Raw genomic sequence first — 16,783 nt, forward strand, 5'->3', positions numbered from 1 at the left:
CCCCTTCCTTTTGCAGCCTATGCAGTGCCAAACCACCCGTCTGAGAGCAGAACTGGAGCATATCATTTTATTTGTCTCACTCCAGTGGTTGTTTATTCAAATTGGAATCTAAGAGGCTAGTATTGACTTTCAAAGTAGGCTCTGTTAGTGCCAGCTGTAATCCTTGCTGGTGCCCAATCCTTCAGTTTGTATACTGTAAGTACCAGTTTAGCTTGTGGCCTGCAGTGACATGCTGTGGAAGTGGATGTGCATATTTTACGTGTGCCTTATAATTGTACAGCTCTTTGGTGTTATCATTTAGGACAGGACTTATCATTTTGGAATGACAAAACGTGTATCTGGTAGCCAGGAACTGTACAAATAATTCCTGTATGCAGTGTTGCTATAGCCATATTGGTCCTAGGATACAAGAGAGACAAGGTGGGTGAGGTAATATCTTTTATTGGACCAATTTCTGTTGGTGAGTGAGACAAGCTTTTGAGTTTACACAGAGCTGAAGAAGAGTGGGGTTCCAAGCTGCAAAATTTAGATCCAGATATGTTCATGCTCAACGTTTAGAGGTGTTAATATCTGGGGGATTTAGTTTAGGTCTCTCTCTAATTTGTATTCTTTACTTGTTTAAATCTCTGACAGAGAGTCCTGTTTCCAGCCCTACATTAGTTAGTGGTCATTTCAATTTAACCAGTAATCCTTATCTATGTTAATATGTTTGACAACCTGTCCATTTCTAGTGACATCTTTTAAGAACCTGGGGCAAATGGTCAGAGCAGCAGCACCATTATGGTTATTTTAACATGCAATAGATATTGGGAAATCTGCAGAACTGTTGTTTAATTTTTTTAAAATTAGTAAAGATTGAAAGGAAAACTGAGAGAACACAGGACTACAGCAGTGGTGAGATTACAGGGAGAGTCTGGGAACTACATACAGAAAGCAAAGAAACCACATACCAAAATAACACTGCATGCAAAGAGGTTGAAGCAGTGGCAGACATCACATGCAAGATCACAAAGGGTCTGTAGACAGTCATATTTTGATACTTGCCACATTGAATAGCAGTACAATAGTTGGCCCCAGGGAGTGAGAGGTCAGAGGTTCAAAATAACAGTAGTAACAATACCAATGAAACCACCAGGACTGGTGAGACAAAATATTCTCATGCCACAGCAGAAGGTAAAGGAGGCAGTAAAACAGAGCCCAGCTCACTGGAGGGAGAAAAACGAGAATTTGAGTGCTGGTAGCATAACGTGTCGCAAAAGTGGTAAAGATATGAAACACATATGTTGATTATTATATATGAGATGTGAAACCTGAATCTTTCACAGCTTGATTGAGATTATTTCCAGACGTGTCTCTAACTTCTGTGATTCCACGAATCTGAGCCCCATCCAGGCATTAAATAAAAGCCTGAGAAATGCAGGTGAAACCAATCTATCCATGTACAAACTGAAAAAAAACTTCCTGCTAAGCAGATCTCAACCTTTTACATGCTAGAAGGGCTAGTAGAGTGGCAGTAAGAGAAACGAAAACTCAGTCATCCTGGTGCTGGTGCAGAATTGGAGTAGACTATGGGAAGGCCTGGGGCTGGTTTTGTTCAGCGTCTTTATTAATGATCTGGATGATGGGATTAACTGCACCCTCAGCAAGTTTGCAGATGACACTAAGCTGGGGGGAGAGGTAGATATGATAGAGGGTAGGGATAGGGTCCAGAGTGACCTAGAGAAATTGGAGGTTTGGGCCAAAAGAAATCTGATGAGGTTCAGCAAGGACAAGTGCAGAGTCCTGCACTAAGAAAGGAAGAATCCCATGCACAGCTATAGGCTGGGGACAGACTGTCTAAGCTTCAGTTCTGCAGAAAATAACCTGGGGATTACAGTGGACGAGAAGCTGGATATTAGTCAACAGTGTGCCCTTGATGCCAAGAAGGCTAATGGCATATTGGGCTGTATTAGTAGGAGCATTGCCAGCAGATTGAGAGAAGTAATTATTGCATCCAGTTTTGTTCCCCCCACTACAGAAGAGATGTGGACAAATTGGAGAGAGTCCAGCAAAGGGCAACATGGGGGCTGGGGCACATGACTTTCAAGGAGCGGCTGAGGGAACTGGGTTACTTAGTCTGCAGAAGAGAAGAGTGAAGGGAGATTCATAGCAGTCTTCAGTTATCTGAAGGGGGTCTTCAAAGAGGATGGAGCTTGGCTGTTCTCAGTGGTGGCAGATGACAGAACAAGAAGCAATGGTCTCAAGTTGCAGTGGGAGAGGTCTAGGTTGGATATTAGGAAACACTATTTCACTAGGAGGTGCTGAAGCACTGGAATGGGTTACCTAGGGAGGTGGTGGAATCTCCATCCTTAGAGGTTCTTCAGGCCCGGCTTGACAAAGCTCTGGCTGGGATGATTTAGTTGGTGTTGGTCCTGCTTTGAGCAGGGGGTTGGACTAGATGACCTCCTGGAGGTCTCTTCCAACCCTAATATTCTATAATTCTATGATTCTAAGGACATACAACCCCAGAGAAGTCTGGTTGGTGAGCAGTGGTTATAGCGGTTGGCCCACCAGAAAAGTTAGAAGGTAGCTCCCTAATCTGATTGTTAGATGATTATGTAAATAATAATAAAAATTAGCCATGGGAAAAGACCTCTTTGCTTTCTAGTTTTAGAGACACTCCCTTCCCCTCCGCCCCCAAAAAGAGACACATCTTATCTGTAATAACTGTTATCAAGCCTTTAAAGTGTTTTCCTTTCACTGCAGCTGTCAGAGTTGCTGCTAATTGACAAGCAAGTCTAAATATAGAATGATTGACATTCTTGAAGGTAAACATGAAGACTTATTATTCAGAAGATGCTGTCTAGAGATGATGACATAACATCTGACGCCGATAGGTGGTGTGTGCTATCCATTAATGACCTGCCACAAATATTACTAAAAACAAGGAATCATCTCAACAGGAACATGAATGTAACTGTTGCACTATATAAAAGCTTTGACTTTCTTCGCAGCGAGCTGACTGGCATGACTTTGTTTTATTGCCAAACTTAGTATGAGCAAACAGATGGAATAAATGAATTGGGGAGAAGGGGAAGGGAGGAGAATTTGTGAGAGAATGAGAGGGCGGAAAGCAGGTTTTAATATATTTAATAAAGCTGTCAGTATGTATAATTTTTGAAGTACTCAGTTTATCTGTGGTAAACAACTCTTGCCACCTGTTGTATACCTCCCTTAAGCCTTTAACTTTGATCATTTTATATTATTTGAGGACTAAAGAAAATTACCTGCTTAAATACATGCAAAGCATCAATTAACAAAAAAACCCACCAAACCCTCTAAAGACAACACATGAGCAAATGCACATTGAGATTGGGGCTTGATCAGTTGTTACCACCTTGAAAGTATTCTTTTACTTTGCTTTTTGCGAACACAGCTGTGAGGCACTGACAATGTCCTGCACTTGATTTTAGTGTGAAGGTCTCATGTCAGCACAACCATGTTTGTAAAGTCAGTTTTGATCCTTAATGATGTTTCTTTTTTATACAAACTAAAACAAAATATATCTCACCTCTGCAGCAAATACTACGTGACCATGGGCAAATGATAAGTGATTTAATCACTCTGTGCCTCTGTTCCTCATTTATAAAATGGGGATACTACTACTATGTCTCTCTCGCCTTCAGATCAGGAACTGTCTCTTCATATATATAATATGTATATAATACACACGTGCACACACAGAGACAGTGCCTAGCACAATGGGATGCCCATCACAGTTTGTGCTTCTAGGCATTTTTATAATACAAATGATATTGTACTGAGACCAGCATTTTGGATCTTGAGATGGATTCCTCGTTCCCTGTGATGGCGGCAGTTGGATGCATTGTGGTGGCAGCATATTAAGAGTATGTCTACACAGCAAAAGAAGTGCATGGGTAAGTCAACTCGAGCTAGTTTGAATCCTGCCAGTGCAGGTAACAATAGCAGTGAAGATTGTGCAGCACAGGCTAGTGAGCCACGTATATCCCCAAGGTCTGTGCTGCCCTGTCTTCACTGCTGTTGTTACCCATGCTAGCTGGATTTAAGCTAGCTCAGGCAGGCTAACCTCTGTGTAGAAATACCCTTAGGCCTTGTTTACACTCCAGGGAAAAGTCAGTCTGAGCTACACAATTTGAGTTACGTGAATAGTGTAACTCAAGTTGACATAGCTTAGATCTACTTATTGTGGGACCCACACTATGTGACCATCGACTCCCCTTACGCTTCTCAAACCAGTGGAGTACAGGAGTCGACAGAAGAGCAATCTGCGGTCGATTTAGTGGGTCTTCACTAGATCCGCTAAATTAACTGCCAATGCATCAGTCACCACACATTGATTCCCCGGTAAGTGTAGACGAACCCTTAGTCTCTGGCGGAAGGGACTGCCTAGTACAGCTGCATGCTGACAGCAGGAACAGCGGTGATGAGACATAGCACTCCCCAGGTGGAAGAAGCTTTGCTGTGACATGGCTTCAGTGAGGATGGCCTGGGAGAAGCAAAGACGGGGGAGAATGATTATTTATTACTTATATTATGATGGTGCCTCAGGGCCCCAGTCTGAGATTGTGACCCAGATATGTTAGGCACTGTACACACAGGGAATAAGAGATGGTCCTAGTCCTGAAGACCTTACAATTTAAACAACAAAACAGGCAATGGATTGGAGGAAGGGATATAACGTATCATCAGAGTGAACAAAGGGATGGTCAGCAAACAGCATGTTAGTAGCGTGAATTTATTTTTTTATTTGTGTTTTAAAATGTTTTGGGTGAATTTTTGAGTTATGAGCTAGAAGAGACAAAGGGAAGTAGCGGAGTCACTGAAAGATGAGGTGTCACAAGCTATCTGGCCTTTTATGGGCTTAACCACCCACACCTGAGCTAGATTAGCTACTCAACCCCCTGAAGATGGTCCTGATTAGCTGGGTGATTTCTGTAAAGGGACAGAGAAAACTGTTTGAGGGGGGAGCCATAAGGAGCAAGTTAGGCTTCTGTGGAAGGCTGTGAAGGAAGGTCTGGAAGGATTCCAGGAAAGGAGCCAGAGTCAGGATTCTTTTCCAGAGCTAGAAACTAAAAGTTAGCCTGTCATAGTATCTTTCCCCAATCTGAACCTTAGAGTCCAAAAGTTGGGGTACTAGCATGAATTCCTCTAAGCTTAATTACCTGCTTAGATCTGATAAGCTGCCACCAATCAGGAATTCCAGTGCCTGATACACTCTGGTCCCCCAAAAACCTTCCCTGGGGACCCCAAGACCCAAATTCCTTGAGTCTTACAACACAGGGGAATAAACCATTTCCCTCCCCTTCTCCTCCCCTCCAGGTGTTCCCTCCTTGGGCTCCTGGAGAGATATACAGATTCAAGCTCCGTGAATCTAAAACAAAGGGATTCCACCCTTCTCCCTCCCTGTTAAGTACAGACTCAATTCCCTTGAGCATCAACAAGGGGAAAAAATCAGACAGGTCTTAAAAGCAAAACTTTTAATAAAAGAAAAAAAGAATAAAGAAAATCACTGTAAATTCAAGATGGAATATTACAGGGTCTGTCAGCTTCTAGAAACTGGAGAAAAAGCCTCCTCCAGCAGAAATTCAATTTAAAATACTTCCAGCCAAATACACACTTGCAAATACAGAAAACAATCAAAAGACTATAACCGCCTTTCTTACTAAAATACTCACTATTCTGAATATATAAGAGACTGTAGCAGGGAGATTGGCAAGAAACCTGGTTGCACGTCTAGTTCCTTCCAGGACCCAGAGAGAACAAAGCCAAACCCCAAAAACACAAACAAAGGCTTCCCTCCACCGAGATTTGAAAGTATCTTGTCTCCTGATTGATCCCCTGGTCAGGTGTTTGGTTCCCTGTTTGTTAACCTTTACAGGTAAAAGAGACATTAACCCTTAACTATCTGTTTATGACATAGCCCAGAAGGATTTAGACTGCGAGGAAACTCCAGGGAAAGAGCCTGTGGGTCAGAGCCAGAGACCCTGAAAAGTGACCTAGGAGGGGGCTGGGAACTGAGCCTGAAGGGTGGGCTGAAGAAAAGCCCACATGCGGCAGAAGAACCTTTTATTTTGGGATTTTGGTTGGACTTTTGTATGAATAGTGAATTTTCCTACCTTGCTTATTCACTCCATCTTCCAAATTGTTATTAAATACGTTTGACAATATTGACAATATTGATCCCTGGATCACCCCCGTACTCTTTTCCCATCCTGAGAGTCCCTATTATTAAGAAATCAGTGGTGCTTCTCATGAAGCAAAGAACTTCTCAGTGTAAGAGTATCAGAATCTAGCCCTTATTTACTTCCATTGTTTTCTTATTTCATATCTCTAATCTGAACCATGACAGGACTTTACAGTACTACTCAACCTGTCGTTATCTAGTTTCCTCAATAGCCTTGTACGAGCTTTAAAAATGTGTGAATGACCACCAATTCTGCAAGTTTTGCTTTATCCATTATAATGTTAACTCTTAAGTTACCCATCCATTAGGGACAGGGCTAAGGCCCCAGTTTGTTTCATGTAGGCCAGACACTAAACAGTTGTCATATGATGACTGTTTTAGGTCACTCACTACTAGTATAGGTGGTATTTGGACCACTCAGTTAAAAGTGCAAGGCGGCTGATTACTAGGCCCTCTGAGTTATCCACTCTCTTGCACTATAGTATTGCCATATTTGCAAGAACAGTGTGCTTTGTTAACATGAATAATTGCCTGATTGCTAGCCAGGACAGGATCTATGTATGGATAAGCATATTCCTTAGATATGGAACACTGAACAATAGCTGAAGGCTGATTATGGGCTACTCTTGGCTTTTCCTGTTATAACAATATCTGGAAATAAATGCAGAATTCCTCACAAAACACATCAAGTTACAGTAAGCTTAATTTAAGAATTAGGCCCTAGGCGAGCAACTACTGTACTGATCAAAAGAATAGTTTGGTTAAATTGCCATTTTGTTACCCACGTGTCTCCAAATATTTAATGCAATCTCCCCAAGATTATTTTGTTAGGTTACTTATAATGGCATTGTGAGCTTGCTAGTAATCATATTATTGTTTAAATTCAGTCTGTTACATACAGTCAAATCTGTTGCCGAACCAAAGCCAAGGTAAGCTTGTTTTTTATTCCAGTTATTACTGAGGCAGTCTGTGTCCCAGCTGTGTGTAGTCCAAAACTACAATTATGCATGTCTTTCCTTTTTCCGTATCCTGTTATTAACTCATTCAGTGCTTAATGGCTGAACCGGCATACAGTAGTCCAGCTGCATAAATGATGGAAATGTGCAGTAGACTACATTTTTTAAAAGATGCACCTGAGCTGTTCATGCAAGCTGTGCATGACATGTATCAGTACCTACAATACTGGCAGGTGATGCTTTGGTGCACAAAACTGATTTGCATCTAAATGAGAGAGCAAAGGCAAGTGAACAAGGCTGGAACTATGCCACCTATTTAAGCATGCTAGAGCACTTTCAGCATAGTGGGCCAGATTTTCATCCCTGATTAAGGCTGCTTGAATTTAGCTGTGTACAGCAGCTAACTAAAGACACAGCGTCTTAAAGATGTAACCGTATTTCCCCTGACAGAAGAGTCCTTGGGTAGCACAAGAACCATCATAGCATAGGGGATCCTCTGGTTCCACACCAGCGAGCAAAATTTACAGCAGGTCTTAGTCTTCTCTAAATTATGCCAAGGCCAAAATGGACTTTGCTGATCCTGGGGTGGGGAGCAGAAAGGTTGCTTAAAATCATGTTTCCTCCTGCTTTCCTCAGCTGCACCAAATCCAAGCTTGATACTGGATCAAAAGTAGTGCTGTATTCTCAGTAGTGTGGCAGGGTGCCGTCCCATAGTATGCTCCCTCATGGCACAGTGTGGTTCTGCAGGCAACCTGCCCTTGGTTCCCTCCAGGTTCTCCCAGTAACTTTATTCACAGCACCAAGTGCTTAAAATAACACTCTCCTTCCTGGGACCAAATTTATTAATTTTTTCTAAAATACAGTCTCCTTTGGCCCTCCGGGACCAAACTATTCCCTCTTGGGACTTTCAATTCACCCCTCAAAGCTTTGAGTTCCCAGTTTCTCTGAGCCAGAAGCTCTGCCAGTCCCTCTGCAGCTCCTGGCCTCTCTGGAGAGTCTATCCCACTGGTTTGCTCCTGCTTTGGGCCCTTAACTCACAACTTCTTGATCCCTTTGCTAAGGGATTCAGCAGCCCTCTTTCATGGGGCTGTGCTGTGCTGTGCTGTGATTCAGGCAGGCTTCCCCAGATCACCAGTCCCCCCCTCTGGTTCTAGTTCCTATCCCAAGGAGCCTCTCTTCTGATTCAGTGCTCCCCTGCAGTTCTCCTCTCCGGGCTGTTTGCCCTCTTTCTTCTCCAAGTCACCCACAATTGGGTTTTATCATATTCAGAAGGTAGCTACCTGATTAACACCTGGGCAGCCCCATTCCCCAGCTAGTCTGCTGCTGTTTTGATCACCTCTTCCACAACAGGGGATAGCTGTCCCGGGACCCATTACCTCGCTTGTGATAATTAGGCCTACATATCTACTCTAATTGTGATCTCAATATAAAAAAGTATGTGAAAGTTCATAAGATGTCACAATAACCTATAATAGCAACTACTGATGGAAAAGGTACTCAAGGCAGACAGAGTGAATTAGTCCAAACACAAGGCCTACTGATATAACTCAAGGACTGTGTTAAGATCGTGCTTGGGTAAACAGGGAAAGTGTGGGACAAGAAATCAGCGAATCAGAATTGGTGTGTCAAAAACTAGGCTTAATTGGTGGACAAAATACAGGATGGACTGTTGCGCCCTTTTGGAGTCCTTTTTAAAAAAGAGACTCTGAGGAAAAAACTGGCTACTGGAGCAGGCTTCACCATCATGGCTGCCACCCCCAGAGCCTTTGTCATCCTGATCCTGAGAGATATCCTGACTAGAGCAGTCAGAGAGAAGGACCCAGATGACATGGTCACTACTACTGACTCAATGTGAATCTCAAACACCACCTTGGATGAAATGAGATCAGACTTTTAACAACAGCTCCACCCCATCTCACTTAATGTTTCTTTCATTTCCCCAAAAGGACAGTTTTTACCATCTTTGATACCTAAGAGATGTCAGACAAGGGTGGTTTTTCTTCTAAAAACTCTCTTCAGCTAAAGGGGAAGGGAACACCTGATGCTTTTAAAATCGAAGCCCTATTAAATACTTTGCATTTCAAATGCTGTAACTGTTTTCCTTGTCTTTATCTTTAATAAAAGGTTAAAAGGATTTTAATGGTGTGGTTGCCATGGTTTTAAGCAGACTCAGATCTCTGTATACCAAACCCCAGACCTTGTTTAACACTGTTTAATGTTGGACAGTGACTGGGTTATGTTAGCACCTTTGACCCATTTATTCTATATAAATTAGTACAACACCCCTTCAAGTGGACAAGTCACCTTCTCACATATAAACAATACATTTTCACCTTTTAAGAACTATAAATTATTGAAAAGACGTCTTTGTAATTCTTTGCTTTCTCTTTCCTACAGATCAGCTTCTTACAATGATCATGCTTTTTGCAGCTGCTGTAGAGAAGCTGAGGTTGCAAAACAATTTCTGTTAAAACCCCATTGACTTTCCCTACTCTAGGCTTTGTGAAAAATTTACCTTTCAGGCTGCAATTTTCCACGCTTGGTGTCTACTTAAGGAAGAATTAGTTTGGAATGCTTGAACAAAATCCCTTAAGCCACTTTAAAGTGACAAGAAGGAAAAAAATATAATAGTCCCACTTCAAAACAATTCTGACCATCTTTTTTCTATATGGATAATTTTACATATTACTAAAAATGGCTAAACTTTAAAACATACTAAATTTTAAAAACTCCATGGATAATATTATAAGCAATTGAAATAATATTTCTGAACATGTTCTATGGCATCTGATATGATTTTCAACTGAACAAATACCTTGGCTCCCACTTGTGACATCACAATGCTACTTTTAATTCTCCAGATGCCTAGCAGGCACTGTGGATACCCCTGGGACAACATGCATTAGGGGTAGGTGTGTCAAACTCATTCTGTGCAGAGGATAGAATTATATTTTTAGTTACTTTGAGTTACAAAGTTTGAGTAGCATACTGTTCCTTATCCACTGATAGTGGGCTCCTTATGTGTACAATTACTCAATCTCCATTCATTGCTGCATATTTCAAGAAGGGTTGTGGGAAGCAGCGACTGCAGGGACATGCTGGTCGCCACTTCCCACAGCTCCTGTTGGCCAGTGACAGAGAACTGCAGCCACTGGGAGCTGCACAGGGTGGTGCCTGCGGACGGTCAATGTCCACAAAATGTCTTGTGGCCCGCAATCAGATTACCCTGATGAGCTGCAGGTTGCTCACCACTGCTCTAGGGGGGCCTAACCAAGGGACTGCAACTGTAATGGCTAGCAGATCCCTCTAACACCGCTTCCCAGCATACTTGGAGTCAGGGGCGGAACAGAATGGACTAGAAACTTCGGATTAGGCCAATAGAGAGACTTCTGCATAGGTTGACAGGGACAAGCAGTTTTATGGGCCAATAATGAGCCAGGGCTGCTCGCCCCCTCAGTGGGAGGGGACAGCCTGACTCACAAACAAAGGAACTAGGTTTAGATTCAGGAATTTTTGAGTGTTGATGAGAGAGAAGCAGAACAGCTCAAGAACTCTCTGATTAACTCCCCCTCCCCCAAACGGAGTCTTTGAACTTCTGTGGGACTGAGCACAAGGATCAGACAGTTCCAGCCCTGCAGAGACCAGTGTCGAGAGTATCAGAAGTCTGACCTGGCACTGGCTACCAAGAGCACGCCAGAACTCCAGACCAGGGAGCCAAGAGAAGTATCTGTCCCACGAAGAGGCAAAGACACCGTAAGAAGACACTTTTCATTAAGCTGGCCACCATTCACAACAATGAAGCACTCGTCTCTGGACTCATCCTCAACATACCATCTGCCTGGGAAAGTGCCAGAGAGGGAGCTGGGGTTGGGATAAACACTGAGTGTTCAGAGGCGGCAGATTTGCTGAGTGGTTAATGTTCAATATTTATTTATTAACCCTAACCCTTTCTTTCCCCAGTGTCTATTTTCTTGCTTTCGATAAAGCTCCCCTTTGGTATATTGTTGTTTCTGAGTGCATCATTTCTTTGTTTTTTGTGAACTGGGTTTTATGCTCCTTGCCAGCAGGGGTAGCATTATTCATTTTCCCAAGGGACAGGACCACTTGTGTCCCAGGGACAATGGGTGGAGGCACCAGGCACCACAAAAAAGAATGTAGAACCCATCCCATGTGGGACAGGGGAGAAGCCACTGCAAGGAGCAAGCATCAGGGAGGAAGTGAGCTGCAAATACGAGCGCAAAGTTGGATTGACTTTATAATCTGTTTTGGCTGAGCAAATAGTTTATAGCTACAGGTATGAGAAGGTATAGATAATATTTGCATCAAGTTAAAAGGGATTTGAAGAATTCTCTTCCATATTTTAAATTAACTAACGCTTTGATCTGAGCATCACTGAACATAAACCTTTCACTTGCTTCTATTTACCTTTAGGTCACAATACAAAAACTATCTTTTTAAAAAGAGAAAAAGTATAACGAGCAGTTGGGAGCAACAGAGTAAACTAGAGTACAGATAGGAGGGGAAGTGTTTATTAATGAGCAAGGGGATATTAATTGGTGAGCATAAAACCACTCTATTTTAATTTCTGTTTCCTAGATTTAAGATTAGTAATGAAATATTGAACAAGTCCATAAATTGGTTCAATATCTGGAAGCATGAAATTTAATACCTGTGAGATTAAATATTCCCCTTCCTCTGTAAAGTGTGCTTTCTCACAGTAGAGATTTAACTGTTCACTTTTGAGGCCTGATCCAAAGCTCTTAAAATTCAGTGGAAAAACTGAGTCATTTCAGTATGCTTTGAATCAAGCCCTTGATTCCTTTTTCTGCAGCGCACTCTTTTCCCCCACCAAAAGGCTGATCTTCCTTTTGAACATAATTAAATAGGCACAATAGTGTTCCACTTTACATAGTGTACATTATTTAACTTTCTCAGTCTGAATATTTAAAACTAAACATTACTTTTATTTGGTTCATTTATTGTAAGAGGAACTATCTATAGGGGAGAAGTTTGGCACACAGCAAGATGGGAAGAAATGTTCAGTTTCACAGTGCTGAGTATCAGTGTGTAAAATTTCTTTAACTGAGAGCATTACAAAAGCTAAACCCAACAGAGCCAATAATGAATGGGATTACTGCTAAGTCAGTACTGTAGTAATGATACATGATTTATACTTCTGTGATGGAACTACTTTTAATACCCTGTGACTTTCAGATACTTTCATTACTGCACTAAGTAAATAAGCTGTAATTCTTATGTAGCCTCCTGAATTTATACAGGAAGTTAATTAATGTTATGTTTGTAAAATGAATAATTATTGCACATATGTTTCTGACAAGATCTCAAAATGTTATATGGTGACATAATATTCTTATGGCCCAAGGCCATAAATTTACAATGTAGAGCATCAGAGGGTAGCCGTGTTAGTCTGGATCTGTAAAAGCAGCAAAGAATCCTGTGGCACCTTATAGACTAACAGAAATCTACAACCCATCCTGGACAATGATCCCACACTTTCACAGGCCTTGGGTGGCAGGCCAATCCTTGCCCACAGACAACCTGCCAACCTGAAACATATTCTCACCAGTAACTGCACACCACACCATAATAACTCTAGCTCAGGAACCAATCCATGCAACAAACCTCGATGCCAGCTCTGCCCACATATCTACACCAGCGACACCATCACAGGACCTAACCAGATCAGCCACACCATCACTGGTTCATTCACCTGCACATCCACCAATGTAATATACGCCATCATATGCCAGCAATGCCCCTCTGCTATGTACATCGGCCAAACTGGACAGTCTCTACGGAAAAGGATAAATGGACACAAATCAGACATTAGGAATGGCAATATACAAAAACCTGTAGGAGAGCACTTCAACCTCCCTGGCCACACTATAGCAGACCTTAAGGTGGCCATCCTGCAGCAAAAAAACTTCAGGACCAGACTTCAAAGAGAAACTGCTGAGCTTCAGTTCATCTGCAAATTTGACACCATCAGCTCAGGATTGAACAAAGACTGTGAATGGCTTGCCAATTACAGAACCAGTTTCTCCTCTCTTGGTTTTCACACCTCAACTGCTAGAACAGGGCCTCATCCTCCCTGATTGAACTGACCTCGTTATCTCTAGCTTGCTTGCTAGCACACATATATATACCTGCCCCTGGATATTTCCATTACATGCATCTGAGGAAGTGGGTATTCACCCACGAAAGCTCATGCTCCAAAACCTCTGTTAGTCTATAAGGTGCCACAGGATTCTTTGCTGCTAATGTAGAGCATCTCAGTTAAGTAGTAGTTGAAATGGAATTGGTTATGCCTAATGTAAAGAAAAGTGTGATGAACTGGAAAACAGTATTGTGTTCACTATAGTTAAATCAATGCTAGCTAAGGCACAGTGGACCTCTGTAGCAGAAGTGATGTCTAATATTCAAACGTATCTGCAAACAAAACAATAAATGATTTTGACTAGATAGCAAATTATATAGATCGAATCTCCCAAATGCATTACATCCTGATGTATATTAATAAATTATTTTGCAGCCCCATTCTAAGATCTGTCAAAGAACATAACACAGTGTATGAGATGATGAAGCTCATTCCTGACATCAGGGCTCAGCTTTCTGATGAAGAACTGAAGGAACTCAGCATGTGTACCATCAAGGAATACTGGGCAAAAGGAAGCACAGGTAGCAATGGATCTGTCATGATGATTTTCTTATCTGGTTATAAAATACAAATAGATTGCTCTTCCAGGTGCTGAAACATATATTCTGTATCTTTGCATATATCGCAATCTGTTAGGGATATGCTTCTGGGATGAGACACATTCTTGTCGTTCAAAAAGACTGTGAAGGTGTTGTCAAGGGTAGATTAGTTATGCTTTGAGAGGAAAATAAATTTCCACATTAAAAAATTCTGGGAAAAGGTAGGTTTTATTTTTTTTCATTTTTAGAGTGAATTTTAGGCACGTTTAAAAGTTCTAGTCATACTAGAAACCTACAAGGGTGTTTGTTGTATCCTTCTGCAAGAAATCTGCTTCTAGCAGGACCTGCAGATTCTGAACAGTACTCAGTAACTACAAATCAGAAATACTAGCCAAAATTTTAAACAGAGATTAGTGATATTAGGTGCCTTAATTTTTGGATGCCCAACCTGACCCCTTTCTAATCCTGCCCTATATTAGGGAGCTGTTTGTACTCCTATAACTATATTGTAGTGAGAAATGTCATTCCTACTAATGATTCTCTCCAATCCTTGAGAAGTAGAAATTCAGAAAGACATATTGTAATTTATATAATGGGAGATATAATATAAAAGCCTTGCAGATTAGACTTTTAAAAGTTCATGAAGTTTTTCTTTTCGAAAACTTCTAATAGCTTCTTCCAAATTAGACCAACCTTGTGTTATAGCCATGTCATCAAGGCATGCTGTTTTGTATTGTACATCATCAGAATACCATTGCTTTGATGTATAACATTAAGTGCCATTGCTTTTATGATGGATATAACCAAGCGCCATTGCTGTGGTGATGGATAATACAAAGTGCCGTTGCTCTTATGATATATTCTAGTGAGGGGACAGTCTTGCTGTAAAATACATTCTGAAAGCAAATCACTCTGAGTTATCTATCGTCAGAGCAATGATGCTTAATGTTGTATAGCCTTATTGTGGCATTAGTCTGATAATACATAAAATAAAGTATGATCTCTTGGTTTGTACTCATTCCACGAAACAAGAGTGGGAGGAGAAAGTTTAATTTAAAAGAAAAATTGAGAGGTCCCTTTTGGGAGTGAGTAGAGGTGTGAAAATTAGAAGTAATTGGCTAATAAATACGTTTGTTTAGCAGTCCTAAAATAAAGTAGCGATATATATATATATATATATATATATATATATATATATATATATAAAGCATACTGTCTTTGGCTAGGTTAACTCTTTTGGCACATGTGTTCATCAGACTACACACTGTACCAAAAAAAAAAAAAAAAAAGAGAGAGAGAACAGTTAAAACTCATATCCTCCTGTAAAACTGTCTGGTATATCAGAGGTTAGCAATAGGATTATATCAGTACAGGTCTAAGAGTAGGCCTCGTTTGATCCAACGGATCCATTTATTCTTAATCATTGCATTCCAATCATCATTCCAGTCTTCCTTTAAATGTTTGAAACAATATATCTAAAGTGAATATGGAAATCAAAGCACGGAACTCAGAACCAAGCAGCTTACATTACAGCATTGCTGTGTAATTAACAGGCAGATTGAACTAGAATGTGAGCAGGCAGGAACTACATTTGCATAATGAAGTAGAGATAATAAATAGGACAAATTTAAAGTCAAAGCTAGTGACTCAAATGATAGTCATGAAAATTGGCATCTTGATTCACTATATACATTTGAAAGAATCAAGGACTCCACTGTGAATTACTGTACATATCTTGGTCACTGGGACATTCATGTTACTTTAGATTGGGTGCTCTATTGATTTTGCAACAGTTAATTCAAAATCACAATGTGGTGTAAAATGGTGGCTAAAATTGCTTATCACCAAGCTGTGTATGAGATAAAAGCTAATCTTAATGACTCAGCCTGTCACATACTGCCTTAAAGACAAAGCTGCTTTGCATCAATTGTGCAATCTTTTCCAGTTCTTTGAACATGGCTAAGCAACATTTTCAATCTAATTCAGTGCTATGACCCAAAAATAAACACTAAAATGATTTTATACTAAGTAAAACAGACTCGATACAATTAATACATGCCAGACATGTTTTTAATCTCAGAAGATTATCTTTCAGAGAACAGTTCAGGAAAACCATGCTTTTTTCTTACACAGTCTAACAAATTCTATAACAAGGGATTCTACACTAATTTGCTTTCCCGGTATCTCTTTGGAAGTACTAAAGGTGTAACATTTTTTGATTTCTATCAGAGAACTTTGACATATATCAAGGGACCTGTCCTGCATACATTAAATCAATGAAACATTTCCCGTTGGCATCAGTGGGTGCTGTATAAAGCCCAAAAGGCTTGCTAACTTTCTAAGGGTTCACAACTATTGTGTTTTAATTGACTATTTTATTATACTTTTTTGTAATATCTCATCTTCTGTTCTGCATTAACCATACATATAAAAATATAGCAGTTGTGAGGTTATATGCCACTTATATGGGCAAAAGAAAATAATGACCCCTAAAAGATTACCTTTTATTTTAACATTTGGTAATTCTATGTATTTAAAGGAATATAGATATTGTTTTTCTAATCTGAGTGTGTGCTTTGCACATACAAGAAGAGAGATCTCTCAATGGCTTTTTCACCAAAGGGTTTGCTGTTGTTACTTTGTGATTAAGGTTTACCTTGGTTTCAGTGGGACTACTTGTGGAGTTAGGCTCTGATCCTGGATAGACTCATGCATATACATGACTTTAAGCAGGTGAGTAGTCCCAGTGAGTTCAACATAAAGGTGGCAGAATCTGGCCTTATATTTGCAGATACAAAATTAAGAGGTGTTAGAGGCACTAATCAAGAGAAGAAGTAATAGAAAAGGTCTTTGAGAATTTAGAAATGTATAACAAAATAAGGTTTGGCACTAGAAAATAGCATAT

The 16,783-nt window shown here is 40.6% G+C and overlaps 1 protein-coding gene across 1 annotated transcript in view; it reads left to right on the plus strand.

Moving 5' to 3' along the window:
* CNBD1 (cyclic nucleotide binding domain containing 1) overlaps positions 1 to 16,783 on the plus strand; it is a 301,514-nt gene that overhangs the window by 145,026 nt on the left and 139,705 nt on the right. The window contains exon 5 of the mRNA XM_050941062.1: positions 13,715 to 13,860. Coding sequence (XP_050797019.1) covers positions 13,715 to 13,860 — 146 coding nt within the window. The remainder of the gene's footprint in view (positions 1 to 13,714; positions 13,861 to 16,783) is intronic.

This window comes from Gopherus flavomarginatus, chromosome 2 (assembly GCF_025201925.1).
Source record: "Gopherus flavomarginatus isolate rGopFla2 chromosome 2, rGopFla2.mat.asm, whole genome shotgun sequence".
Taxonomy (NCBI): Eukaryota; Metazoa; Chordata; order Testudines; family Testudinidae; genus Gopherus; species Gopherus flavomarginatus.